This window comes from Mirounga angustirostris, unplaced genomic scaffold, assembly GCF_029215605.1.
Source record: "Mirounga angustirostris isolate CCGP_5_RB_7025 unplaced genomic scaffold, mMirAng1.0.hap1 SCAF_1, whole genome shotgun sequence".
Classification (NCBI taxonomy): domain Eukaryota; kingdom Metazoa; phylum Chordata; class Mammalia; order Carnivora; family Phocidae; genus Mirounga; species Mirounga angustirostris.
This window is the reverse complement of record NW_026991709.1, coordinates 143,247,088-143,274,625: the sequence shown is the minus strand read 5'-3', so window position 1 is coordinate 143,274,625 and position 27,538 is coordinate 143,247,088. Positions and strand designations below refer to the sequence as shown.

Sequence of the window (27,538 nt, the reverse complement as noted above, 5' to 3'; positions counted from 1 at the left end):
ACATATCTGCAAGTGGTTAGTACAGGTGACCAATCTATCATAGATTCTCAACCAAGGGCAGTGATCATCCCTGTTGATGTTCTAATTATTCTATGAATTTCCAGAGCCTGGGCCTTGGACAAGGTGTCAGCTTACTGGCTCTTCAGTTAAGGAAGGGGCTGGGTCTCTGCCTTGAAACCAGACTTTTCAAAGTTCAGGACTTGAGTTTAATGCTAATTCCCTTTCCTGCAGAGCCATGGTGCCTCTCGATTTCTGGAATGAGCAGTTCAGCTCCAAGTCAGGGAGAAAGGTGGAATGGCCAGGGGTCCAGTCATTGGGGGCTGGAAGCTCCTATAAGTTACCTTCTTGCTTTCCACGTACCCAGCTCCAGCAGATGATCAGAACAAACAACTAAGGAACAAACTGATTCAGTCAAACTCTTTTTTTTTTTTAACATTTTTTTAAATTTATTTATTTGACAGAGAGATAGCACAAGTAGGCAGAGCAGGAGGCAGAGCAGCAGGCAGAGGGAAAGGGAGAAGCAGGCTCTCTGCTGGGCAGGGAGCCCGATGAGGGGCTCGATCCCAGGACCCTGGGATCATGACCTGAGCCAAAGGCAGCTGCTTAACCGAATGAGCCACCCAGGCACCCCAGGCAAACTCTTTTTAATGTTACTCTATTACTTGGCCAGGGCTGCCCAGGGCTACCAAACAGCTCCTCAGTAGACCTAATTCAGAAAAATATCTTAAAAGCATCCCTAAATGTCTTCTTGCTTTGGGAAATTTAGGGGACAATCCCACAGACCAATTAACATAAATATTATCATGGAGGCCAAAGAAATGTTACCTAAAAGGTGCTTGATATCTACATGCATTTGCTAGCGCAAAGTCTGTGGGGTATATAAAAGAATGACCTTTACTATCACTGTTGAAAGTCACCCACATTTCACTGGGGAGTTCTGCTACGCGATACATGAATGGACTGAGTACAGGATCTTTAGCTCATCTCTAAATGACCAGGTTTTAGACCAAATGTGGTCCTCTTGGGCTGATTAGCTCGGCAAGTCACCAGCATGAACTTAACAAGACCCATCCCTGGTTCCATGCCTAGCTGGGTGAGTTCACACCAGTGCTTTTCACCCTTCAATGCGCAAAGAAATCACCAAGGACATTGTTACAGGGCAGATGATGGTGCGATAGGTCCAGGAGGCTGCGTACATCTTACAAGCTCCCTGGTAAGGCCACCACTGCTGGTGAGCCAAGACTTTGGGTATGACAGGTTTTCAGCATTCAGAAGACTTGTGCTCCTCGGCAGTGTTCCCCTTCCCCAGGGAGGAAGGAGTAAGACAGAAGGCACCTACTGTGTGCCGGCCACCGAGCCTGGCTCTCCCAGCATCCCCTTCTTTACCCCCACGGCCAACCCCGGGGGCCATAGGTCCCGCTATCAGCACTAGGGGGTCGACAGTGGCACGGCCATTCAGTGAGAAGGGCGTGGGGCCCGAAGCAAGGTTTTTGCTGAAAAAAAGAGTGAATCTCTTTAGCAAGGACAGTGTGATTGCCCTCATCACTGATCTAAGAGGCACTTGTGAGTCTTTCCAGTTTTATTTAGCTGCCTCTTGCTGTGATTCTGAGTCAAAACAGGAACAAGGTGCCTCATTTGACATATCATCCGGTGAGGTCAGGGATGTGGTTAGCTGTGATTAGAAACCCTAGACTCGACATTCTCCCCTCACCTCTGCGAAGGCATGTGGAGGATGAGGCACAGATACCTGGCAGGGTCTGAATGCTCTGCCGGAACGCCAGGGTCGAAAGTCAGCTATACGACCTCAGCGCCGCATGGTCCTGTCCACGGCTCACGCAAAAGTCCCAGACCCTGTACAAAGAGCCCACAGAATACTAGCAGCCAACGGTGACTCCTCACGCTGGACTGGGCACGGATGCAAATGCTCTGCATGCATCCATCTATTCAATCCTGACAATGTCACGACACCCTCACCCCCCCCCCCCCCCGCCCATTTCCATTTCACACACGAGAGGATGGAAGCATGGAGACACCAGGTAACTGGCCCAAGGTGGCAAAGTAGCAGGTCGGGCCTTCAGTGCAGGGAAAGCCATCTCGGGCTCTCACTCTTGACCAGTTACACGACACTATTTCTCTCTTTCCCAAAACAGCAAAAGTCATCTTGCTCAGGGCTCCGCAAATGAAGGGTCTTTACTGCCCTTGGAAACCGTTGATGGAATGAATAAAACTGAGTGGTTTTGTTTGATTCTTAAAGGTTCAGTGGGAGATCAATAACCACAGAATGTCTTTGCAAAGTGGATATGTCATCTGCAAGTAAAGAGAGCAGCTGTTGGCTCCGGGGTCCCTCTTCCCGCATGCTATGCTCCGGCTTGGAGCCTGGCAGGTCTCCTCTAACGAAAAGTTGTCACTAGGCCATCAATAAGGACTAACACAAATAGCCGCTCTTCTAGCTGGAATCTGAGGTCTGGGTGAGTCCAGGGGGCAGACCCTGACGCCCCGGAATTCTACACAACACCTTTTGGCAAGAGAGAGGATCCATTCTCTCTGAATGTCAGCTATCACGAATAATAGCACTGAAAATAAAGATGTGCATTTAAAAAGAAAATCTTGTGGCTCATCTTTTTCCCTTAATTTTTTTTTAAATTACTTATTTTAGAGAGAGATTGAAATCATGGGAGGTAGGGGCAGAGGGGGAGGAAGAGAGAGAATCTCAAGCAGAATCCCCCACTGAGCACGGAGCCCAAGGCGGGGCTCCATCCCACGACCCTGAGATCATGACCTGAGCTGAAATCAAGAGTCGGACGCTTAACGGATGCTTAACGCCACCCAGGCGCCCTTTCCCTCAAATTTTTAAGAAAAATGGAAGACGTAAGTAATTATCATTCGCTGTACTTGCAGATCAGAAATCTGGCAACAAGAACAGAGTACTGTACTAATAAAAATACAGCATGAAATACTTTAGAGTGTTTGTATTTGACATCTTATTTGACTCACAGTGGAGAAATAAAAATTGTTTCAAGAGATTTCATTCCTCAGTGTAAGGGACAGATGGTGGCAATGAGAGGGGAAGTGGGTCCCCAAATGGGGTGTTTTAGGTGGGGGAATTATCCCACTGCAGAGAAGGGAGATGTCTAAAAAGCAAACACTGGAGCATTTTAGGAGACTCTGAAGTCATCCCGCAACTGAGGCATCAGCTGCTCTGGATTTCCTGAGCTGTACAATGAGAAACTGCCTTTATGCTGATTATCCCGACTCATAGGGAAAGAAACAGTCTGATAATGAATAAGAGGGAAAATATAGACATGGGCCCATGATTATCACCTGAGTTGAAATACACTGAAAACTGAAGTCATGCATCTCTTAAGAGCTTATAGTAATTGTATACATCTATATCTATATCTATCTATCTATCTATCTATCTATCTATCTAATCTATATATCTATCTCCAACTTACAGGCCATTTATTAACTTTTGTCCCTTTAGACAAAATAACCTCTTCCATTGTGGATAAGCCAGTATGCAAAAGGAGAGAAAAGTTTCATGGATGGTAATAAACTTGTTTGGATATTCTGCTATTAGAGATTAATTCCTTTGGCTTAAACTGGAGTTCTTTGAAAAAGTGAACTACTTGGGGAAAGTTTACAGGTTAAGTCAGGATATCAGGTGTTACCATGCTTTAGCGTGATTTAATATAGTTACATCTTCCCTCCTAACTCAAATTACATAAGAAAAATGCAAGAAATGGAGTATATAGGATGAGTGATTTTAGAAAGTGTTGTGCTGACAAGATGAGCATGTCTGACTTTGGACACTGAGAAGTTAGCATTGGTAAGGGGTTGGACAAGAAGAGCAGGGAAATGGCAGTAGGTGAAGGACACAGAGAGAGAAAAAGGTGGGTCAGCAGTGAGGGCGGGCACCAAACACAAAGCATGAGACATCATTTTCCATAGTTGGGATATACATAGTAGCAGGGATAGTGTGTTAAGCCCAGAACTTATGTTCTAAACAAATCTTTTATTGAATCAGACCTATTTTTGGGTAAAATAATCTTTCCCCACTCTGAATTTACATTCCTAAAACCAAGAGAATATTATTTTCACTATCGGACTGGCAAAATTAAAAGGCTTATGATATCCAGTGTCAAAGAAGGGACATGGAAATCTGTATACTCAGGTATCTTTGTGGGGAGAATAGTTTAGCAGTGGTTATCCAGACTTAAAATGTGTATAACTTCTGATCCAAAATTTCATTTCTAGAAATGAAATTCAAGTCTTATTTTGCAGAAATATTAGCACAAATGTATAAGACACTTTTACAAAGATATTCAATGTAGGAAAAATGGAGACACCTTAATAATCTACCAACAGGGGAATGGTTAAATCAGTCAGAGAAGATAATCCATATTATGGAATTTCTAGACAATAATTAAGAGGCATGTAGTATATCCATATGTATTGTCTTGTTTAAAAGGAGGAGTAAAAGTGGTTGGGTGAAAAAATATTATCAAATAATATTTACTGTATGATCAACTATTTGCACTGAGAGGTGGATGGATGGACGGATGGACAGACAGATGGACGGATAGATGGATAGATGGATAGATGGATGGATACATGGATTAAAGAAGGGAAGAAGGGAGAAAGGGAGGAAATAGGGAAAGAGAGGAGGTAAGGAGGGATAATATAAATGAATAATAGAAGTATGCATCCAACAAACTATCCACACTGATTATCTGTTGGGTCGGGAGTGAGGGGATGAGGCTCATGTACTTCCATTTAAAAATATTTACATGTTGGACTGTTTGAATTTTTGGTAAGGAACATACACTATTTTGTAGTTGAAAATCACTGAATAATGTTTTAAACTGAAGGAGCAGTGTGTGCCCTCCTTTCAAGCTGAGCGAATCCTGAACTTCAAAGAGGGAGGCTAGCATCTAACCTCGCCTTTCACTGCCTCCATGGGCAAACCCTGGCTCGTTACTTGCCCTCTGCATTTCAGTCCTTCTCTCAGATGGGAGTATTAACAAGTACTCTTCAGACAAATCCTAAGAACATGTACACAAAACCACCTGAGCTCATTCCAAATAAGTCTCCCTCCAGTATCCAACAGCCTCCTCCAATCTCCAGACCGGCATTTCTCAAATTTGAGCAGCATCAGAATCCCCTGGAGGGCTTGCTCAAACACAGACTGCGGGGCCCGCACCCAGAGTTTCTACTTCCACAGGCTGGGACGGGGCCCCAGATTCTGTGTTGCTGGAAATTTCTCAGGTGATGCTGCTGCTGCCACTCCAGGGACTGCGTGAAGAACCACCACTGTCGGTTGAAGGCAAATGATAATGTGGGTCCTATAAGCCAGACTGGCTATGGGCCAGAATGAACCCTATCACTCCTGAAGCACCTCGTCCCGCCTGGTGACTGGGTTCCTAATCCACAGAGTGTAAGCTCCCTCTCCAGTCCCAGAAGACGGAGTCTGAGACCTCGGACCAGGGACACAGAGATGGACACAGAGGAAGCTGGGTTCCTGACCCTCGAGGGAAGAACACTCACCTTCGGAAAAGATGATATAGTCATTGCACTCGTCGGAGCTACAGGAACACATAAAGAAAGTCTCGCCCAACACCTTTTTTTCCTTCATAATACACTTTGGAGAAGCAGCATCTTCGAGAACGATTCCATGGTAGGTGTCCTTGGGGTCATGGCAAAGCGTCTCTAGTGTTATGTTCTCATCATTCTTTCTCCTAGGGTGCAGAAGTTCATGGCAGGGGAGAGAGGAGAAGAAAAAGAATGGATGAATATGGCCCCCTGGACAGAAAAGCAATCTGGACCATATTTCCTTCCCAAAGCTTTTTGAACAACGGCAGCTGGTTCCTGTTCTCCCACGTTAACAGGTTGTCCTCTAGTCTCCTGTGATTTTTCTACCCATTTCACTTTTTCCATTGCGTTTTGAGTGTAAACATGAAGGCTTTCCCTGGGGGCTGTCCAGCTGGAGAACCTTACGCTTTAAATCTTAATTAAACCAAGAGAGAGGAAGGCATGGTAAGCCGAAGACTGCGAGGTCCTCAGGGTTAAACCTTCCGTCCTGAACACCCTGCCAGGCTCACACCGCGTCCCCGGTCTTATCTCACAGGGACAGGGTCACATCTAGCTCAACTGCGCTCCAAGAGCATTCCTGGGAACGCCGTGGCCGTTCCCGCGTCTGTTTGCTGGGCCCCAGAGGGCTCCGTGTGAGGGCGTAACCCATGTCGGCAGCAGGCTGTGCAGAAGGCACGGAACACACTTCCTAGATGAAGCATTGGCAGTTTCCCCGCCTCACAGAAAGGAACGGAAGGGGAAGAAATGGAAACACATGGGAAAGAACTGCACGGGGTTCTTCATTTATAGTTCAGTGAAATATTTTACACTGCCATGAACCAATTACGTCTACATGTAGGATCCCTTCACTTCACGTGTCTGAAGCCTAACCCAGCTAAGGGCTCTAAGAAGCTCTCCCGTGGCATTTGACTGAGGCCCTAGAAAGTGCTCAGTGGGCTCTATGTGTACAGTACATTTAAAAATGACATGATTAATGCCCACTATTATAATTGCAAAAGCCAAAATAAAACTCTGGCATCCTTGGGAAAGTGTATCAGTCTCTGCCTCTTTCAATCTGCTTCTCTCATAAACGTGCCATCTTGGATGATTCTGTCCAGCACCAAGGTTGGGCTGACCTCTTTCCTCTCATCTCTGACCATTTCAGATGCAAAATACCTGTTGTCTTGAATAGTCTTCTCTCCATCTGGAGGGGGAGTCTAGGGAAGGGGTAATCTGGCCCGAATGGTGGTCAGTTTTGCGAACATAATCTTCCCTGGGAAGGATTCTGAGTGCCGGCAGTTGAGGGTCCATATGTGCCTGCATGCCTGTTCACACACACCCAGCCGCTCCCGTCCCCCCCACCCACAAGCTGACTGCTTGCAGCAAACAAAATGGCAGGCAGGTTGGAGGCAAGAAGCAGCGAAAATACAGCCTTCACCTGGAAAACAGGCAGGGCCATATCCACAGTGAAAGAGTAATTTTGATGGCACCACCACTAGGGACACGAAAGGATGATATGTCAACAAGGGGATAAGAAGAGCAGAAGTGAGGGTGCAGATGGAACAGTCCAGCCAGGAATGGAGTCAATGTGGCTGAGTTCCATGCAACCCAGAGCTGACTCCAGCAGAGCCATGCGTGCCATTGTGAAGGAGTTCAAGGGTTCTGGTTCTGGAACTAACACTCAAGTGGGCACAAAAGGAGCAAGCCCTTGCTAAGCAGGTCTCTACTGGTAAAGGAAACGCCACAGTTGGAATTCTTATTCTAGCGTGGCTAGCAGGGAAGGCGTGATCACACAACAAACTATGTATGTTTAAAAATCCATTTATCCTTAACCCCTTCCCTTCCTGGGAAGTCTTGGCAAAAATGGCAGCCATGAAACAAGAGCACCTTCCTCCCTGTCCCCACAGTGGTGTGTGTGCGCGTGCGCGTGTGCGCGCACGCACACGCCCAACAAGGGTTGTTTTCTGGTCTGGGTAACAAAATGAAGGCACGCTGAGTCTTCGGTGCCCCCAGGTAAAAGCATGATGTCTCTTCCTTGGGAAGCTTCTAGAGGCCAAGGAATGGAATGAAGAAGGAACTGAGTCCTGATGTAAAGCTACTCTATAACTCTTGGGCAGCTCTTCCAGAGCCTCTTGCCTTCCACCCCCTTGCAGCTTAGAGGACTAAAACTGCAGAGAGGAAATTCAGTTAGAATACTTGAGCCTGGGGAAAGTCCTTAACTTCTTGCTCCACTCACTCCTGTAATAGTGCTCCCTGGCAGGCAGAGCTGACTTTGCAAAATACCTTTGGATACAGTTGAGCATAAGAAGGGAAAATACAATGAACCAAATTCAGACTTATCCTTTGTCCTGAAACATTTGCCCTGAGCCATTGAAGAGGTTTGCCACTATCCACTCACAAAAGAACCACGATAATAAAATTAATTTTGGTTCCACAAGATTTTTATCCTTGGAAAGAACTTACACATTTGACATGGTATGGGTGCATAACTGCCATCAGTTAAATGAACAAACAAATCGGCGAATGAATGAAAAGAAAGCTAAGACTCATAAAGGCACTGCAATGTATTACCAGGGTAGAGCCTTTCAGTTTCCACATCTGGCTGTTAGTTTGGGTTCCCTGGAAACAGACCTTAAGGCTGTGAGATTTCTGTGCAGAGAGTTTTCGGAGAGGCACCAGTAAGGGAAGCAGCACCCCGCACACAGTGGGGGTGGAGCCACGATGCAGATCGCAGCAACCGACTCACTGATCCCTTGGAAGCCGTGAAGCTAAGATGGCCGGTCAGAGCCATCCCGAAGGAGGCCAAGTGGCCAGACATTTTGGACTCTGGCATCAACCAGTCATGGGATGCTGGCTGCCAATGGAGAGGGGCAAACTTGAGGAGGAGCCAAATGAGGGAAGAAGCTCCAGTCTGTGGGGGTGGGGGTGGGGGTAGTCCCCTGGAGGGACTCGGGGTGATCCTTCAGCAGCTACTGCTGCCAGTCGTTGAGGGGGGAGTGCCTCAGTGCTGAGGGTGATCAGCGAGGTGTACCACAGCACCTCTCACTTCCCTTTCTCCCTCCTTACATTCCACTCCACAGGAGTATTTGTCTCTGCCGAGACAGGTAAAAACAACATTCACTGCATTAACTCTTTACGGTGGGAACAGTGAGGAGACAGGGAGGTTCCCTCTTCCCTACATGCTCACATTTCCTGAGACAGCGAGTAACATAATGCTTCATTCCAAAGACTGGAATCCTAGAGAGACTTGATTCACATTCAATCGCTGGGGTTTGTACGGTGGGTCAAGAAAAAAACGTCTTTATTAGATGAGCCTTTTTGGGGTAGCAGAAGTAAGCTCTCCTGTCACAGTGCATATACAAGTTAAGATGATCAGCAGAGAACAGAAGCAAAGAAGGAAGCGCTGAGGTCACCCAATCTGGTGTCTCAGTCTTTCCTGCACTAGACTTGATGGGTGGTCCCCCAGCATCTCCTGAACTTTGACTCCTCAGAGGAGGAAGCCTGTTTTGCTGTTGGGAAACCACGTTTGTGAAAATGTTTAAACTTATACTGAAGTCTGTCCCCTGGTAAATTTTATGGATCCTCTTTCTGCCCTTCAGGATTACACAGAACAAGTTTCTTATATTTTCCACTTGAGAGCCCGTCCAGTATCTCTTAACAGAACTCATCCATGTCTTCTCTCTACTGGACTTGCTGTGTCTGATTCCATCAGCCATTCCTCACATCGTCAACTTCCTAAGCCCTCAATCATACTGGCCCCTTTGCCTCTGGACATGATCTTTGTCAAAATCCCTTTTGCAAAGGCATTGCTCAGAACTGGACCTGAATGAAGTTGGCAGGTACAACAAGGTATCACAACAGCTCTCTGCTATTAACATTCTTTTAGTGCTTGCCAAACTAGTTCATCTGCAGTATGTATGGAAATTTGCAAGTTTCCAGATCTATCATCAAGTCTAACTATATGTGGTCAAAAGACTTACTCCCCCAACGAGGAGCGGGGAGATATTTGGGTTTATATTCTCATTTGCCAACTGACCAGGAGACACATAGGTTACTTAAAAAAAAAAAAATTGGCTGATAAATTCAAAACATCAGAATAAGTCTATAAATGTTATATTTCATTAACGAATTTATACATTTTTATAAAAGGGGGGCTCTTTTAATCTCTATTTTCCTTTTATCTCTTGCTCATACTCCCAGTCTGTAACTATGAAGGAATCAAAGGATTTGTGAGCACCATGTATGTGTGTGTGTGTGTGTGTGTTAAGGTGGGGGGAATGAGAGGGAGAGAGAAAGAGAGAGAATATGAAGGGAATATGGAGGGAGGGAGGGGGAGAGAGAGAATATGGAGGGAATGTGATCTAAGAGAAATACGCAGTGTTGATCCAAGAAGATGTTGCATGTAGCCTGTGGTGCTGTGAGTGACCTGGCCAGGACTTCTGAGTAAAGAATGGGTTGTTCTTCTGGTTCTCCAAAAAGCTTCCTTTTTTTTTTTTTTGACAAAAGCTTTCCTCTTCCAACAGCCCACCTTTCATCTCCTCTCCTTCCACAGAACAAGACAGAGATTGCCTCAGAAGAACAAAGCTCCTGGTGTCCCTCTGGGGTACCAAGCAGGTGTCAATTAAAATGACAAGTGGCAAATGTCTCTCCTTCATACAGGGAAGGGGCCTCGGATTTATTGTAAATATTAACAGTCATCTTATATCCTGTCACACGCACATAAATATAGATACACATGGGTGTGTATGTATCTGAGGAAGGACAGAATCTCTCTGGAAATTACATGTAATTATTTGAAAGAGAGATGGCCTGAAAGAAAGGGATGTGTGAGGGGGCATGGAGAGAGCCCTGACTCCATGTACCCCGGTGTACATCACTTACAAAAGGGGGGGGAAACGGAGATTTTCAAAGGCCACCTTACCAGACAGCCAGACAGACTTCATGTGGCTTCTCACAGATGGATGTAATGCTGCAGTTGCTCACGCAGGATTTCTGGTTGTCACAGGTGGAAGATCTCACATCGCAAAATTTACACAATTGTGGAAATTTGATGACACCATTGTTGTCAGTGACCATCATGTTATTATTAACTGAGGAGAGGAAAGAAAGACACATTAAATGAGTATCTCACTGCTAGGCAGCCTGCCAATGAATTCCTGATGATGTTATGCAATTTCAAATGAACCAAAATAATGCCTTCACATCAGATTAGAATTTCCTTCACGTAGGCAATTTGTAATGAAAACCATGGCAGGGGGGTATGGTTGGGGTGGGGGGGAGAAGGTTTGAGTAACTTCATGCTTTTGTCCTTGATTACCGTAAGGCACTCTATCTCCAAACACAATCGTTCAATCAAGAAACATAGATCTGATTGGTCCACTGCATAGTCTGGGTGCTAGGAGCACAGAGAATGCTACCTTAGGGAAATTATCCTTTAGTTGAGTAGACAGACAAGGAAACAGATGAGGGTAGGGTAACCCAAAATAGAGAGAAGCACAGAGGATACGGGATCCTGACAAGAGTCACCACCCAGATGGGCAGAGACAGGTCACAATGGAGCAGAGCTGTGCGGTGCACGAAAGGGTGTTGGCCAACTCAGAGGAGACACTGTAGGTGAGGCAGGACACTGCCCTCGTTCTCCTGACCTGCACAGGAAGAGCTCTAAGGGCCTTCTTTGCAAGAGACTGGTTCTAGGGGCGCCTAGGTGGCTCAGTCAGTTAAGCGTCTGCCTTTGGTTCAGGTCATGATCCCGGGGTCCTGGGATCAAGTCCTGCATCGGGCTCTCTGCTCAGCAGAGAGTCTGCTTCTCCCTCCCCTCTGTGCTCTCTCTCTCAAATACATAAATAAAATCTTAAAAAAAAAAAGAAAGAAAGAAAGAAAGAAAGAGACTGGTTCTAATTGCTTTGAGGAAAATCTGGTGATTAACCAACACTGACTGTCTCCGAGACAGAATCCCAAACATTGGCGAGGTTCAGAGCACTGGAGTCCTGCAGGTGTGGAAAAGCTGAGTTCCACCTTGAGAGTCTGCTCTCCGCTGCCTCTCTGACTTCATCCCCCACCACCAACCCATATTTACTCCTTACTCATTACCTTTTAGGACACATGGGCCTCCCTGGAAGAAGCCAAGTTCCTTCCTCCTCAGAGCCTTTCACTTGCAATTCCCTTTGTCCCCTTTCTGGTCGCCAATTAATGTCACCTCTTCATCCTAAAGCAGCCCACAAGTAACTGGCATAGGATTCTGTTTTATCTCCTGCACAACTATCTCACTCACTTACTTGTTTATAATCTATCCACCAGAATGCAAGCTCCTTGAGCTTTTGTCTGCCTTATTTCCATACTGGGTCTCCAGTGTCAAGAAGAGGACCTGCTCCACAGAAGGTATCCAAAAGTATTTGTTGAATGAGTGAGTGAATAGTGAATACACAAGGACTGAATAGAAGTTCACATTTGGCTCTTTATACCAAGTGGGAAACGATATAGAACTTCTTCACTCAGATGGGGAGGGTGGCGATTATAAATGCAATATTCATTCACAGTCATCTATAGCATATTATAAGGCAGACCATTCTTAGCAAAACACATGCTACATGTTGAGAGACCATTAAAAAAGGTGTAACAGTGCCTGCCCCATCTTCTTCCTCCAAGAGATCCATTTCTATTGGGAAAAGTGGAAATTAAAGGGTTGAGTTTAGGGATGCCTGGGTGGCTCAGCTGTTAAGTGTCTGCCTTTGGCTCACGTCATGATCCCAGGGTCCTGGGATCGAGCCCCGCATCGGGCTCCCTGCTCAGCGGGGAGCCTACTTCTCCCTCTGCCTGCCGTTCCCCCTGCTCGTGCTCAGTCTCTCTCTCTCTCTCACACAAATAAATAAAATCTTAAAAAAATAAATAAATAAAGGGTTGAGTTTAGAGAGTCAAGTGAAGTAAGACAAGGTTATGAGGCATTTGGTCAACAAACATGAACTTAGAGACACTTTCAGGCTAGACTAAGAAAGATTACATGCCTAGACCACCTATAGCACTGGACCAGCCACTGGCTATTAGGCAGCTGGGAGGTGTGCTTCTCCCAGGGCTCTCCCTTGGAAAGGCCTAAGGAGAGCCTCCTCATCTCCTCCCTGTGTCAAGTATGCTCCTGCCTACAGCCAGACAAACAACTTCAACGCCCTCCCATGGTCTCTCCCTGACCCGTGAATTTTTGATTTCTGTCATCCACACTTTGCCACGAAACCCTCCTTGTCGCTTAGGCATAGCACCTGTTTCCTGGGTCTCTAAAAATACAAACATATATAAATTTCAGATTTGCTTTCTTGTGGTAACATTAAATATAGAAGAAAAAAAAAAAATTCATCCCTCTCAGGCCTCAAGTTCATTTCAGGAAGTGTATTTTTAGGCAACAAACTATTTTGAAATTTGTCTCCCAGACCAAGAGCTTTATGCTAAGCTAAAAATACAAGTCAAAATGCTTTCTGAACTTTGTGTTCAATTTGGGACTAACACGACAATGAATACATATATTTTTTCTACAATAGTTAGAGTTGGATCTATTTGTGAAGCAACTAATTTAACCCTTTAGATTTCCCTGTAAGACGGGGTAAAACAACAAAAATCTGGGTCATGTTTTGTTTATATGAATTTTTTTTACATAGAGTATGTTTCACACAAACAAACATGTATTTGCAGATTAGGAAGCTTTGTTGTTTTTAAATATAAAATCAAGCCTCCATGAAATGGAATTCAACCTTCTCACATTTTAGGATTTTAGCCTGTATTAGTAGTTACCAACTTTGAGGGCATGTTAGAATCAATCACCTAGGGAGGTTTAAAAAAATAATGAGGCCTGAGTCCCACTTCCATATACGCTGATTTAATTATTCTGGAAGGTGGCTTGAGCATCGAGGTTTTTCGAAGCTGCCCAGATATTCTAATGTGCATCCAAGGCAGAGAACCCTGACCTGGAATGAGTTGAAAACAACCTGACTAGCAGAAAACAAAAAAGGTACCCCACCCCCATCACACACACACACACACACACACACACACCTCCTGTGACAATGAAGGACCAGCCCTTCAATAAATCTGGAAGGAGATTCCTTGTAAAAACCAGGGCCCGAATGCTATGTGATGCACCCTTTTACACCTCAGATGGAAAGGAGTCCTTTGCTGGGCTGGCCAGTGCTTTTCTGACACAAGCTAAGAAGAGTGAGAAAAGCTAGAGGAGTCAGGAGTGAAAGGAGAGACGTGCCAACAGTGAGTCCGCTGTTGGAAGCCACAGGGGCGGCCACAGACGTGTTGACAAGTTTAAGTGGTTTAGATCTAATGCCTACAAAACACAATCAACAGTGAAGACACAAAAGAGGGCCATCGAGAAAGAAAAAAACACAAAAAACAATAGAGAAGGGCCACCAAGCTGCCCAGCTCTGGGGTGTCCCTCAGACCACAGTCTGCGAACGAGGCCCCTGCAGACGTGCAGATGTATGAGGCCTGCTGCCTACAGCAAGGCCCAGAAAGAGCAGACCTTTGCAATGACCTCTGGGAAAAAGGCCTCCACACCTGGAGGCTCAGGCCCGCGGGGGAGGGGACGGCTTACAACGGGAATGCACGCACACCTAAGCACCTACTGTGTGCCAGGTAAAGTATGTTACCACATATCACGTCATAAGCACCCAGTAAGGAGGCCTCTTTTTTCTCTTTATTATCGTAAAAGCAACCATTGCGAAGGTGAACAGACTTTTTAGCTTGATCAGCTTCTTCTTCCCTTTTTTTTTTTTTTTTTTTGCAAAATTTGAAAGCCTTTACCTAGAGCATATTCACTACAATCCCCCTCCCTCCCTCCCTTCCCTAGCCAGCCACTCCCTAGCTAATTGGCCTCAGGAGGCCCCCCACCTTGACAACTCTGGCCAGTCAATAACGGTCAGCCTCCTCTTTAAGCCAGCATTCTCCCTTGTGAATATGTCTGTTGGTGGGATAGGGTGAAGTGTAAAGGGCAAAGCTGCCCTCAAGCTTTGTTGGAGGTCACCTAATTTGGATAAAAACGCTATGGAGTCATGATGGGGAGAAGGGGCCGAGAGACATACGTACAAAGTTGTGCTCATCATTGCAGAAGGCTGACTTACAGACTCCCTGAAGACCTGTAAACCCCTACTGAAGAATCCAAGGACTAGCCCAGTGTCCTCCAGGGTCATGGAAAACACCCTAAGTAGTTCACCGCTAATCAGAGTGGGGTGCAGGGCTCCCGGGGGCAGGAAGGGTGGTGATGGCTATTCACTGTAGGCTCGGATTACATCTGTGCATTCCAGTCATCGGGAAAAGAAGTTACCATTGTGACCACGGGTATCAAACACCTTACGTTTAATAATGTTCATGAAGCCTAAGTCATGAAGAATAAATGGATATATGTGAACAGCCAGGGACAAAGTTATTACCCTAAACAGCACAACAAAAGCCATCTAATTAACCCCAGAATAAACCCTAACCAACTTCAAAATCACTTCCAATTCAGGTTAAATTACTCTCCTGCGTCTTTAATTAACATATTTTCATATTAAGGTAGTGTATTTTAGTGTCTCTAGGACCTCTGTGCGCAGCTGACAATCCTCCGGGAATTTTCTACCCATAACAGGCAAATTAGCTATTCAGAATGTCCCCCAGAAAGAGGTTTCAATAAGAGTGTCTCTCACCTAGAAAGTCATTCACTAAAGGAAGTAAGCATGGGCAGCTTCTTTCAGCATATGATGGGATCACATGGCACATCATATTTCACTTCTCTTCAAACAAACCCATGAGTAATATCAAGCCCTTCAGTCTAGGTCACGCTGCCTTCCTCATTTTAGGGCACATTTTCCCCAAACTCATTGCCTGAAGACACAAGTTCCAGGGTTTGAGAACATGAATTAAGTCAATCCTTAGCTGTGTCTATTTCTGGAAAAGTACTGTTGGCTTTGAAGTTCAGTGATGAGCAGCCTAATAAGGCTTGGGTTTACTCCAGATCAATGTAGGGAATTTTGGATATAAATTCTTAGTCTGTATCTTTGGAACAGTGTCAACTATTAACTGAACTAGTAGGTAAAAATCTCAAGACTCTACAAATAATCTTAAACACTTTGCCAGGAAGGCATTCACATACCTTTGAATTCATGCATCTATCTACTCTTGTTTAGGGGTGTGTTTTGGGGGGGCACCTAAGAATTCATTTATTCTACAGACACGTGTGGCTGTCCTGCTTAGTGCTGTATGTTTCAGAGCAGGACCAGGAAAACCAATACAACTACGTGCAGCAACTCAAAGAATAATCCATGGCAACTGGCAAACAGAACTCAGTATGCTTCTCAGCCGTGCTTCTCAGATGCTAAGAGGGACACAAAGCTTTTGGGAATACGTTTAACCCACAGGTGTGGGGTTGTGTATTGGCTCATGCAATAGGGGGGCTGGCAAGTCTGAAATTTATAGGGCAGGCCAGCAGGCTGCAAACTCAGGCAGGAATGAATGCGGCAGTGTTGAGACTGAAATTTCTTCTCCAGAAAACCTTTTCTGCTCCCAAGGCCTTCCAACTGATTGGAAGAGACCCAGTCACATTACCGGGGGTAAACGCCTTTACCTAAAGTCAACTGATTGCAGTTGTTAATCACATTTGCAAAGGACCTTCACAGCAACGCCCAGGTTAATGTTTGATGGAAGAACGGGGACCCGAAACCTGGCCAAGTCCTCATTAAAGTGAGCATTACAGGTAGGAGCTGAGACCGGTCCCAGGTTATGCCCATGAGGCTGGTTCACATGTTGAGCAGGAAAGTGAGGGTGAACCCAGTTTTTGACTGGCCATTATTTTCCCTTTCTCCACTCATGCTGGATCCAGCAAAATTAAATACTATTCCTCACCTTTTTTACAAGCATGTCTCATCTTACAGTTCTTTCCATCTGCTTTTCTCTTGAGTCTGGCCTCTTAAACGATCACAGGCCCAGAGGCTCTGATCACCATATGGACCCAGAATTGAAAGACTTGTTCTCTGAAAGAAGGTTTTTAATTGCAGTTGGCATTTCAGAGTCAGACACTGAGGCAACCATCTGGCAGGCAGCCGCCATGGTCTGTGATGCTGGCAACAAACACCCACGGCCCCCGAGACCAGGTGGGACAAGTGTATGGGCCCGTCACACACGTCCTCCCCTCCAGAACAAAGCTGCAAGTCAAGCAGCCTCAGAGGAGTCCATCCCCTCATGATCCCCCAGGAAAGAAAGACACTTCCAAGTGAATAAAATACTTCGGCCAATTACTATAAACAAACAAAAAACACCTCGTGATTAAGTCAAAGATATTTCAGGAATATTTTTCTTCTCCACGGCATACCTGGAGAGTCTAACACAATGCAATACCTTCTTTTTTAGTTTTAAAAGTGCTTGAATCCTCATTCTCTAAGGAATTACAAACATCTTGAGAGCAGGGGAGGTGGGCTTTCCTTCAAGTGATGGTTCCACATGGTCCCTGCGGCACCAGGATCACTATGAAACCATCACATAGCTAACTTGGGGACCAGGGTACGGGGAGGAGAGAAATAGAGACAAGTGGCCTGAATACATCAATTCTTTCATTTTTTTTCAGAATATTTTCATGCAAATGTTCTGTAATAATAATACTTTTTTTAAAAAAAAGAATTTATTTATTTATTTGACAGAGAGACACAGTGAGAGAGGGAACACAAGCAGGGGGAGAGGGGGAGGGGGAAGCAGGCCCCCCGCGGAGCAGGGAGCCCGATGCGGGGCTCCATCCCGGGACCCTGGGATCATGACCTGAGCCGAAGGCAGACGTTTAACAACTGAATCACCCAGGCGCCCCTCTGTAATAATAATACTTTTTAAAAAACCTCCCAAGGATGACCTAATCAATACTCTAAAATCTCTTTGAAATGGCAGAAAAATCATTCCAGTCATTCCACACCGAAATTGCCTACCACATGGTCAACAGTTAAGGACTTGTCAAGTGTCTGTGATATTCTCCACACAGTAAGAGATTTAGAACACACCTCAGCTTGGTCCCCGCCCTCTTGTGGCTTACATTCTAGTTGGAGAAGCAGAATTATCAAACGTTACCTACTTGCCTTTAAATGCAAGCATGAGGTCAGGAAAAGAAAGAGAGCTGCTATAGGAATATCTAGTTTCAAGGAGGAGTCTGTCCTTGAAGAATGGCTGGTTTTGAGAGGCAGGGGAAGGACAAAAAGGTACTCTGAGCTGAGAACATTGCTCAGATCAGGAGAGGCTGAGCAGAATGAGGGATGCAGACAACGTGGAGACGAGATCTCTGAAGACAGAGAATCATTCAACAAATATGCATCCTGCATTTTGCATATGGGAAGGCTGAGGGGCACATGCATGCTCTGGTGTGTATGCTGTTCATACGCCTGGCTTGACCCAAATGAGATTTACAAAAGGCAAGGAGAGTTGAGAAGGCAGAGAAAAAGTCCTGGCAGAAGCAACGAGGGCCAAGAATGGAATCTCAGACTTTGTCCGCCTACTCTCATAATAGAAATATTCTACTCAAGAAATGAACTGAATAAACTCAAGGCCTGGTTTAAAAACTTAAATGTCAGGGGCTGGCAAATAAACTAATGAATCTGGACAGTTGTCAACCATCCTAATAAAACTTCACTGAAGCATAGGTAACAATGAATCAGAGAGGAGGGGTGTGTGTGTGCGTGTGTGTGTGCGCGTGTGTGTTTCCTCCCTCTTTGACTTGTTCAACTGAGGAATTTAGCTTTGAAGGTTTGTTTTCTTGTGTTCTTGTTTTTGATTTTTTAGCCTTTCTGGCTAAAATGAGTTGAATTGTTCACTATGGATTGCTTTAAGGAAACTGCATAAACAAACATAGAAATTTGTATTCACCAAACAAGTAAATTAAGGGATTAAAGCATGCTTCAAAGGGATTCATCCAATAGGGTACTTTAAATTGAAAACTTGACTGTGTCTTTAAAAGAGGATTTTTAAGATTTGATGTACAAGGAAATTTTTAAAAGCCCTATATAGAATAAAACAAGCTGTAGCTGAATGGAAAAATAATTGGCATTTTCTAGGGACAAACATAAAATAACTGAGCTGGGGTTTCGATTGCAAACTTCTCAATTGAACACTCCCCAGCCCCTAGAGCTCCAAATAGCTCCCAATGTGCACACTCTGTTTTCTTGCTTAGCCCTGAATTTCTTGGATCGTTGAGGATGAAGTGCAGCTTGAGTTCTCCCAACACTTGCCGAATTTGCTTTCTTTCTTTTTTTTTTTTTTTTTTTTTTGGATATATGTCCCAGAATCAGGTCACATATCAGGTGACAAAACCCAAACATTTAAAATGACTCTTGCAGATGGAAATATCTATCTTATTGCCAAAGGCAGTATTTCAGAATACTAGCATTTTTGCCATATTCAAAGAGCTGAAAAACTTTCAACTCTCGCAATCATCCTCCTTCATCTTTAATAGGATCTAGTAGAAAAACAGCCCTCAGAGAGCTGGGCAGGGGTGAGTAGCTGGCAACAAATACCACCGTCCACACTTGGCAATTTTAGTTTATCATTGAGAAAGCTGATTTTCACAGCGTGTTTATCTGGCAAATCCTAACTGTCGAGACTTTGAGATGAGCCGACACCAGGCGCATGCAGGGGCTGGGGCTGAGGAAAAGAGGAAACTGGTTGAAAAAATTAAGCCACATCAATGCAAATGAGATACTATACCAAGTGAAGGGGTACAATTTGGCCCTATTTCACATACTGTCAAAATATTAACTGTTCTTTTGCTGGGAAATGCTTGAAAGTTGGTACTTTATGTAAAGCAATAGTAACTGAGAAAACAATTCTCCCTGAGTTGATACGACTTGAATGGTATATACTGTGGCAACAAGCAAAGGGACCCAGAGATTACTGCAAGTAAATATGATTAACTAACTCCTTGGTGACAGTCAAAACAGCACTGGTAAAAACCTGATAGAGGCAAGATAATGAGCACACGATTTATGGAGTGCTATCGCATTCCAATTCAGCTCAAATAATTTGTTACCAGAAAAATCAGCCGACGTAAACCAACATGCATCACGTATCTGCTCTGTGAGCGGCTTCATATTAAACCGTGAGGGCAAGAGTGGATAGTATAAGACATAATCCTTTTTCCTCAAGATGCTTACGTTCTTGCAGGGAACCAAAAAAAAAAAAAAAATGTACAAAAATGATTTTTATCTAAAGAACCTTGGAAATGGAAAGGCTCTTCATAAAGATGTGCTTCTTAATGAAGTTATTCATTTAAGATTTAAACAATACTTTATCTTGAAGTGCTGAGGCACTTCAAGGGCTGAGGCACTAATGCCAAATTCCAAAACTAATAGAAAATCTGGGAAGGGATTTTTTTTTTTAAAGGTAAAAACTATTAGAGAATCAGAAAAATAGGCACTCGAGATGAGCCATTTGCTTCAACGAAGCAAGGAATTTGGCCTGCATATCAATTTCCTGTGAGATTGGGCTTTTCATTTAGAAATTTCTCTGTAGAGGCTTTCTCCCCTTCTCCTCAAAATGTGCATGCCTGGTGCCTGAGAGGTTTTTCAATTACAGTTGTATTAAGTATGTGAAAATACTGGTCAAAGCAGATGATTCCCCTAATTCCCACTCTGGAAAAGGGTGGGAAATACCATAGCACTCAGGTGAAATACTTCTTTAAGGGGTAAGGTCCCAGATGCTTGGTTTCTGACCACAAAGTAACCTGGGAGTAGACCAGGCTGGGAGACAGGACTGCATGAGCCACGTACAGCCCCCTGATGTGCTCTGTTTGGCCTAAACTCTTTCTTTTGAAAATGTGACCCAAGTTTTAAAATGAGGATATTTCACATGAAAAGCCATATTTCCAACTCCAATTAAGAAACTAAAAAGATGTGGCAGCAGTGGGACTACAGGGTCCCCTGATGACAGTCCTCAGTCAGCTGGTAAGGGGCGGTGGGCCCTTGAGGTGGCACGAGGACTCCTATGTTTACACTCCCTGGTACTCCCTCGTGTCTCCTACCTAGCCCTGTCTGGCCCCTGTGGCCATCTGAATTTTCACCATAAATGATTTATTAACATGTCCACTCAACTCTTTCTTCCAGTATTGGAGGTTTACTTATTTTTTTAAAGATTTTATTTTGTAGTTATTTCAGAGAGAGAGGTGGGGGCGAGAACACAAAGGAAGAGGGAGAAGCAGACTCCCCACTGAGCAGAGAGCCCAATGTGGGACTCGATCCCAGTACCCTGAGATCATGACCTGAGCCGAAACAAAGAGTCAGACGCTTGGTATTGGAGGTTTAACTGGAATGCAAAAATTCATGTATAACTCTCTAATATGGATATTTTCCAATATGTATTTGATTCACTAATGTGGACACTCACTTATTTCAGTTCAAGGAGAAGGAAAATTTTCTACTTTAGAAATCAGATTTGCATGAGATAGTAATAATAATAATAATAGTTATTTCTACACCATTTATTGAATGCAGACCAAATGCCTAGTCCAATACCAAGTGTTGTGATGATTATTTCATTTGCTCATCATAAGCACCACGTGGTTTTGTCATCACCATCTTATGGATGGGGATATTAAGGGTCAAAGAGGTGAAATAACTATCCAAGGTCAATGAGAGACAGCTAATGAGAAAGAAAGCCACGGGTCACAAGCAAATCAGTGCTCCTGATACTGGTGGTGTGATAGCCATCCCCATTGTAAAGGTTCCCGAGCAGAACTTTATGCTCCCTCCAGCAGAAAGCAAAGACACTGAGTGTGGCCAGAAGAAGTTGGGGAGGGGGCAGGTAGGGGCAAGGGAGCAGTACATTTCTTAGAAAAAGCTTTGGTTCTTTGTAATTACTTCACTTATTTTGGGAGATATACATAATGCAGGCAGCTTAGTGAAGTCCAACGGTTTTAGAGTCAAAGACTTCAGAGTTCCGGTTCTGCCATTAATCAGAGCAGTAGGACCCAAGGCAAGCCACCTGACTTCTTAGAACCCCCATTTCTTGATCTATGAAATGGTACTTTCTAGGGTCAGGATGAAGAGAAAGCATGCTGGAACTACATGTGAAAATCATTTGGACGATAAAAAGTGCCACACAGGCACTCTGGTTAGAAAAGTAACACGGCATGCAACACTCTCTCACAAAAGAAAATTACACGAAAAGCATGACAAGATAATTAAGAGTTTGGTAAATCTATTCCTACTCATCAACAGAATGCAGCAGTTTGATGACTTCTACAAAAGATTTCAGAAAATTTGAGTGAATAGACAAACTGAAATATAGTAACTTTTTGTTACCGCCATGGTCCAAAGCTTTCAAAGAGATATAACGGAATCAACCACTGTTATAATCAAGCTCCCAAGAGTGCTCAGGATCTTTAAACACCCTTCTAGAGCCAAATCATCTAGTTTTAAAATATTGTTCATAACCAGCTTAGGTCTGGCAAGTAGGTAGTAACTTGAGGATCGAGTTCGATATTCGAATCCTCTGCTGACTCTTGCACAGCGTTCACCAGGGACAGCTGATCCGCCTTGGCTTTGAGGCTCTTCGTGTGTTATTTGGCAAAATGCTAATAAAAGTAGTGAGTTTGACATGCAGAGATGGGAAGGCACCGAGGCGCCTGAAGATTACGGAATTCTAAAATGTTGAAATGAAGTTATGTTTGGCCTTCTTTCTCATGGAAATAAAACCAGTACAATTTGATTCACAGTTGATGAGAAAATTGGAGAAGAATATAAGCAACAATTGGACTAGATTTTTAAGTATCTAGTTAAGAAGTGTTCTGTGCCATTCAGATATATGGAAATCAATATTCCTTAATCTCTTCTTCGTGAAGCCATTTACTCATGTAAAAATTAATTATGTGATACTGCTATACAATTCCCACTGGAGGAGAATTCACGCTGGGAGTAGAAGCAGCCTGCAGCAGAGAGGGCTCTGGACAAACTGTGAGCTGGCTTTGAGTTCTCTGGGAAGCTACTCAGTCACTCTCTGTGCGTATCCTTTGACCAGTCAAATAGGTGGCTGAATATGATGATCTTCAAGCCCCTTTCATTTTGGAAAATACTCACAATTCAACCCCCAAAAGTCAAGAGAGCTGAATCATTCAAACATGCCCCAGCTTTGACCTGGCAGCTCTGGTTAAATACAATGAGATGCTATGTTTCAGCTTATAAGAAAAATGGCTTCAGGACTATCAAGCAGTGTGATTTAAGTTTTGTTTTCTCTGCTCGTTGAGAAACCCACTCTTTGCAACTTTGGGAGGTCCACATCCCCTGTTAACACTTGGGCTTAAACCTGATCACTGCAGCTGATCCATGTTGCAAGAAAAAACATTCGTGCATCCCGAGGTTGGAAGGAAGGAAAATTATGTCAGATGACAAGGGATCACTTTCCATTCAGCCCTTATAGGCATTTCCTCTAATTTTATGGGGGATGTGGAGGAAATTCTGGTTTAGAGCACAGACATTCACTCTAGCAGTTTAAAAAAACAACCTCCAGCATTAGAAACATCTCTGTTTATTCTGAATCCATTTTTGGGCTCAGCCTGAATGATAAGTAATAATAACATGTATGATTGTATCCTATTACTTGATCTATACCTTGATTACGTCTGACAAATGGCTATGGAAGATTAGCGTTATTGCTTCCATTTTACAGAAGAGGGAAGTGTTTAAAGTTACATGCTGAGGTGGGCCGACAGCAGGCTGTAAGCTTCATGATGTCAGGGACCATCATCTGTCTTGTTCCAAGGTGGATAGCCTCGGCCCAGGGTCTGTCACAAAACAGGGGCTCAGTAAATGTTAAATTAAAAGCCAAAAATTCCAAATCAAGCTCCTTCTACTCTGCCATCTATTTAAGGCTGATTTTCCCAAAAGTAAAAATTAAGGCAAAGAAATACAATTTTAAAGACATAAAAGTAAAAACCACTCCTGGTATAGTTTTAGCATTATATTAAAACTGCGATCCACTTCTAAAAGAATTTGGGGAGACTAGCAAGCAGCCAAACTACCCTGGCCTAGTTGGCATAAGAAAACTAAAAGGCACATTCAGATTCACTTTGGTTTCTAAGATAACACCAAATACTTTGAAACCTCCGCTTCGTGTTTTTCAAGCAGAGGAAGTGAAATAAAAAAGAAACACGTTTTAAGCATTGTGAAGCCTTCAAGAAGGGACAACAAAGGGTAGGAAATTTGAAATGAAATCTGAGAATCTGCCCTTAACCTGGGCAACTTTGCTTGTTTTCTCACAGTGCAGTTGGATGAGAAAGTGTAAAGCAGCTTTATGCCTTTCCTGGGCATTACTCATCGCTGTCATGACCTTAATGCTATTTGCAGTAAACAGCAGAAAGGGGTCTCATAAGGTAAAGGAGCCGCGATTTATGTGATGCTCTCCGCCACTGAGTAAAAAGTCAACCGCCCTCCACGCCCGCCATAACAATCCCCCTGAAGTTGGTGAGAAGAGAAAATTTACATGAGGATGTTGCTTTCATTGTCAATAGGCTGTGGAGGAGTCAAGAAAGACTCCAGTAGTCATTTCCATACAGAAAATGAGAGCCACGCCCACAGCTCTTGAGCTGCCTTGTTCTTGCCACTGAGTACTGGAATACAGGGGGCTCCTTCTATCAGTGTGAAGAGCCATATTTCCATACGAAAGTAACATTCATTACTAGGGCTAAGCGTGGAATAAGTAACTCAAACTTCAAAATGTTTTGAACTGTCATTGGGAGGTCAAATGACAATACCTTCTAGTTCTTCAGAAGACTTCTTGTACAAACTCTCATGGGCAGCAAACTTCTGCCCCTTGGATTTGCCCCCCAATCAAATAATCTGATTCATTCAACCTCCCTAGTGCTGGAAACTGCCGAGTGCTAGAATGAGAGCTAAGACGTGTTAAAATGCTGCATGGCCCTAGAGGTGACCGAGAAAGCACATTTGGAGTACACTGCACAGTCTCTCATCCATCTTTTTTTTTTTAGATTTTATTTATTTTTTGACAGAGAGAGAGAGACAGCGAGAGAGGGAACACAGCAGGGGGAGTGGAAGAGGGAGAAGCAGGCTTCCTGCTGAGCAGGGAGCCCGATGCGGGGCTCGATCCCAGAACCCCGGGAACATGACCTGAGCCGAAGGCAGACGCTTAACGACTGAGCCACCCAGGTGCCCCTCTCATCCATCTTAATCTAACCTTCTTACCAACACCAATGGGATTGCGGACTGACTCGATATCTTGAGGAGTCCAATGTAAAAATGTGTATCTACAAATGTAAAAAAAAAAAAATGTAAAGATGAGAGACCATGGGGATGCTGAGAGGGTGTGAAGAGGTAACAAGCACACTCTAGTTTTAGGACATCTGGACTTGCTATTCCTCCAACTAGAACATTCTTACCTCAGATAGATGCCTTCTTCAGAGAGAAATATGACAACCCTTTCTAGTCTCTGCCCCTCACCCTGCACATATTAGTAGAATCCTATTTGCTAGCTTGAGTATAATGGATTTTGTTTAGCTCATTGCTGTACCCTAAAATCTTCAACATTGCCTGACACGTGGTAGTTGGTACACAATGAACACTTGTTTCCAGTTTTCCATTTCCCTCTGTCCTGCGACGTCAAGTTTCATATCCCTTCCTTAGGTTCCTAGAGAAAACTTCTACCTTTCTGACAAATTCCTCTTATTTGAAAAAAAAAAATGTATATTTGCAGTTGTTGGACAAGGAATAAAGATATGCTCACAGAGGAAATAGGACAATAGAAAAAAAAAAAAAAAAGACATGTTGAACCCAAGTGTGGAGAGTGTGAATAGTCTGTGCATCTAACAAAATAAAAATAAAAAGCTCAAGTTTCCATTAATCAAAATTAGAAGCAAAAGAAGTCAGTTCAGAAGTGAAGAGAGTTTCTTTCCTGGGAAGAACTGGTTCATGAAGGCAGAAGACCATGGGGAGGGGCACTTAGGTGGCTCAGTCAGTTAAGCATCTGCCTTCGGTTCAGGTCATGATCCCAGGTTTCTGGGATTGAGTCCTGCATCACGGGCTCTCTGCTCAGTGGGGAATCTGCTTCTTCCCCTCCCTCTGCCCCCTCCCTGTTCATACTCTCACTCTCTCTCAAATAAATAAAATCTTAAAAAAAAGAAGAAGAAGAAGACCACAAGGCACTCAAGAGAAGATGCTTCTGTCAAGGCACACTGTCATTGTTCTGAAGCCAAGGGTCTGGTGCTGCACTGTGTAATATGTGTAATATGTAATATGTGTAGGGGCGCCTGGGTGGCTCAGACGGTTAAGCGTCTGCCTTCAGCTCAGGTCATGATCCCAGGGTCGGGGGGTCGAGTCCCGCATCGGGCTCCCTGCTCCTTGGGAGCCTGCTTCTCCCTCTGGTTCTCTCTCTCTCTCTCTGTCTCTCATGAATAAATAAATAAAATCTTTAAAAAAAAATGTAATATGTGTAATATGGTAGCCAGGAATACACAAGGATTTCTACATTTAAATTTAAATAATTAAATTCATAAACATAAATAACTAAAGTAAAATAAAATCACATATTCCGTTTCAAGTAGCACTACCATTTTCAAGTGCTTAGCAGCTATGTGTCACCAGAAGAGATTTAGAACATTTTCATCACAGTAGAATGTTCTATTGGACAACACTGATCTGAGGAAATCCTGAAAGACCTGGGCTCCTCAGCTTCCAGGGAGCTCTGACATCAGAAGCTATAAGGGACACGGAAGGAGAAATAGGGCAGAGCAGAAAAGAAGTACCACGGGGAAGAGACTTGCCTGCTGGCTTGGATGGCCTTTGTAATTAATGTTTCATCCTGACTTCTTAAGGGATGCGTTAATGTAGGAAACGATTGGCTATCTGTTTTATTTATTGCTGAGGTAGGGACAGAAGACAATTAGGGACTAGGACTAGAGTTCCCCAGTAAACCCATAAACCATGAATGGCAGCAACAGAAGGTTCCAGAAGTGAGAAAAATGGACCAACAAGCAACAAGCTGAAACTTGTGGGGGCTCAAGTCAGCTGGCACAACCTCTCAAAATGCAAATCCCTGCGCCTAAGATAAAAGACTGTTTAAAAAAATAAAAAAAGTGAGGCTCATCTGACTCTTAGGTTATCAAGTAATTCTTATTAAGCCCCATTTCAATGGCTGAAACATAATGCAGAGCGAGGCACACAGATTAAGTTTCCAGTCAAAGCCTACATAAGCCTAAAGCAAGGAAATTAACATTTCAGAAAAAAATACTGGCTTCTTTTCCAAGGTTTTCTGGAGGGTTCAAGTCACGGCATGTCAAGTAAGGGTGAGTTTCTAGAAGAACACAGTGGAGAGATGACCGATGGGGGAGAGAATTTATTCACAGGGGAAAATCCCAAAGCCCTCAGGGAAAGCCACTTCGCTAGACTCTTCTGAGGGAAGCCAAATCTAATTAAAAGCATTCCTCCAGGGCAAGTTTTCTCCTTGGAGACTTCTACCTGCCTGTGTAACTTCTCTTTTTATCCAGTATTTCCAGGAGAAGTTTAAATGGTTTATAATCCCTACTGCTCCACGGGCATTGACTTTAATCATATTTTTTTTTTTCTTGCAAGACAATACTATTTTTACAGCCCTTTTAAGATTAAAACTAAAAACACAGATCATAAAAGAGGCCTGGCTGGATCTTCCCAGAACAAAGTATTATAATTAAAGTGTACTACTAAAGAGTATTTTCATAAACATTAGAATATCATGTGTCCAGACAGAAACAGCCTATAATTCCCAAGTACATGGATGGAAAGATATAAATAATGTAATCGGTCCCACTATGACTATAGATGCTAAGAAATTACCTGATTGTGTTCCTTCAGAGGACTTGAAGAGGAGGATTTTAAGGATTTCTGGGCTATTGGCATCGTTCTCCACTCTAGTACATTCTTTGCAATGGTTTATATATGTTGTCCAATCAGCCCAACCTCCCTAGTCTCAAGCCCACTAAAACGGCATTAGA

General features: G+C 43.8%; 1 protein-coding gene across 1 annotated transcript in view; it reads right to left on the bottom strand.

The window, feature by feature from the left end:
• Positions 1-27,538, bottom strand: part of TGFBR2 (transforming growth factor beta receptor 2) — an 89,905-nt gene that overhangs the window by 43,112 nt on the left and 19,255 nt on the right. Inside the window, exons 2-3 of the mRNA XM_045903925.3 lie at positions 10,493-10,661; positions 5,548-5,738 (exon numbers count right to left, since the gene is read on the bottom strand). Coding sequence (XP_045759881.1) covers positions 5,548-5,738; positions 10,493-10,661 — 360 coding nt within the window. The remainder of the gene's footprint in view (positions 1-5,547; positions 5,739-10,492; positions 10,662-27,538) is intronic.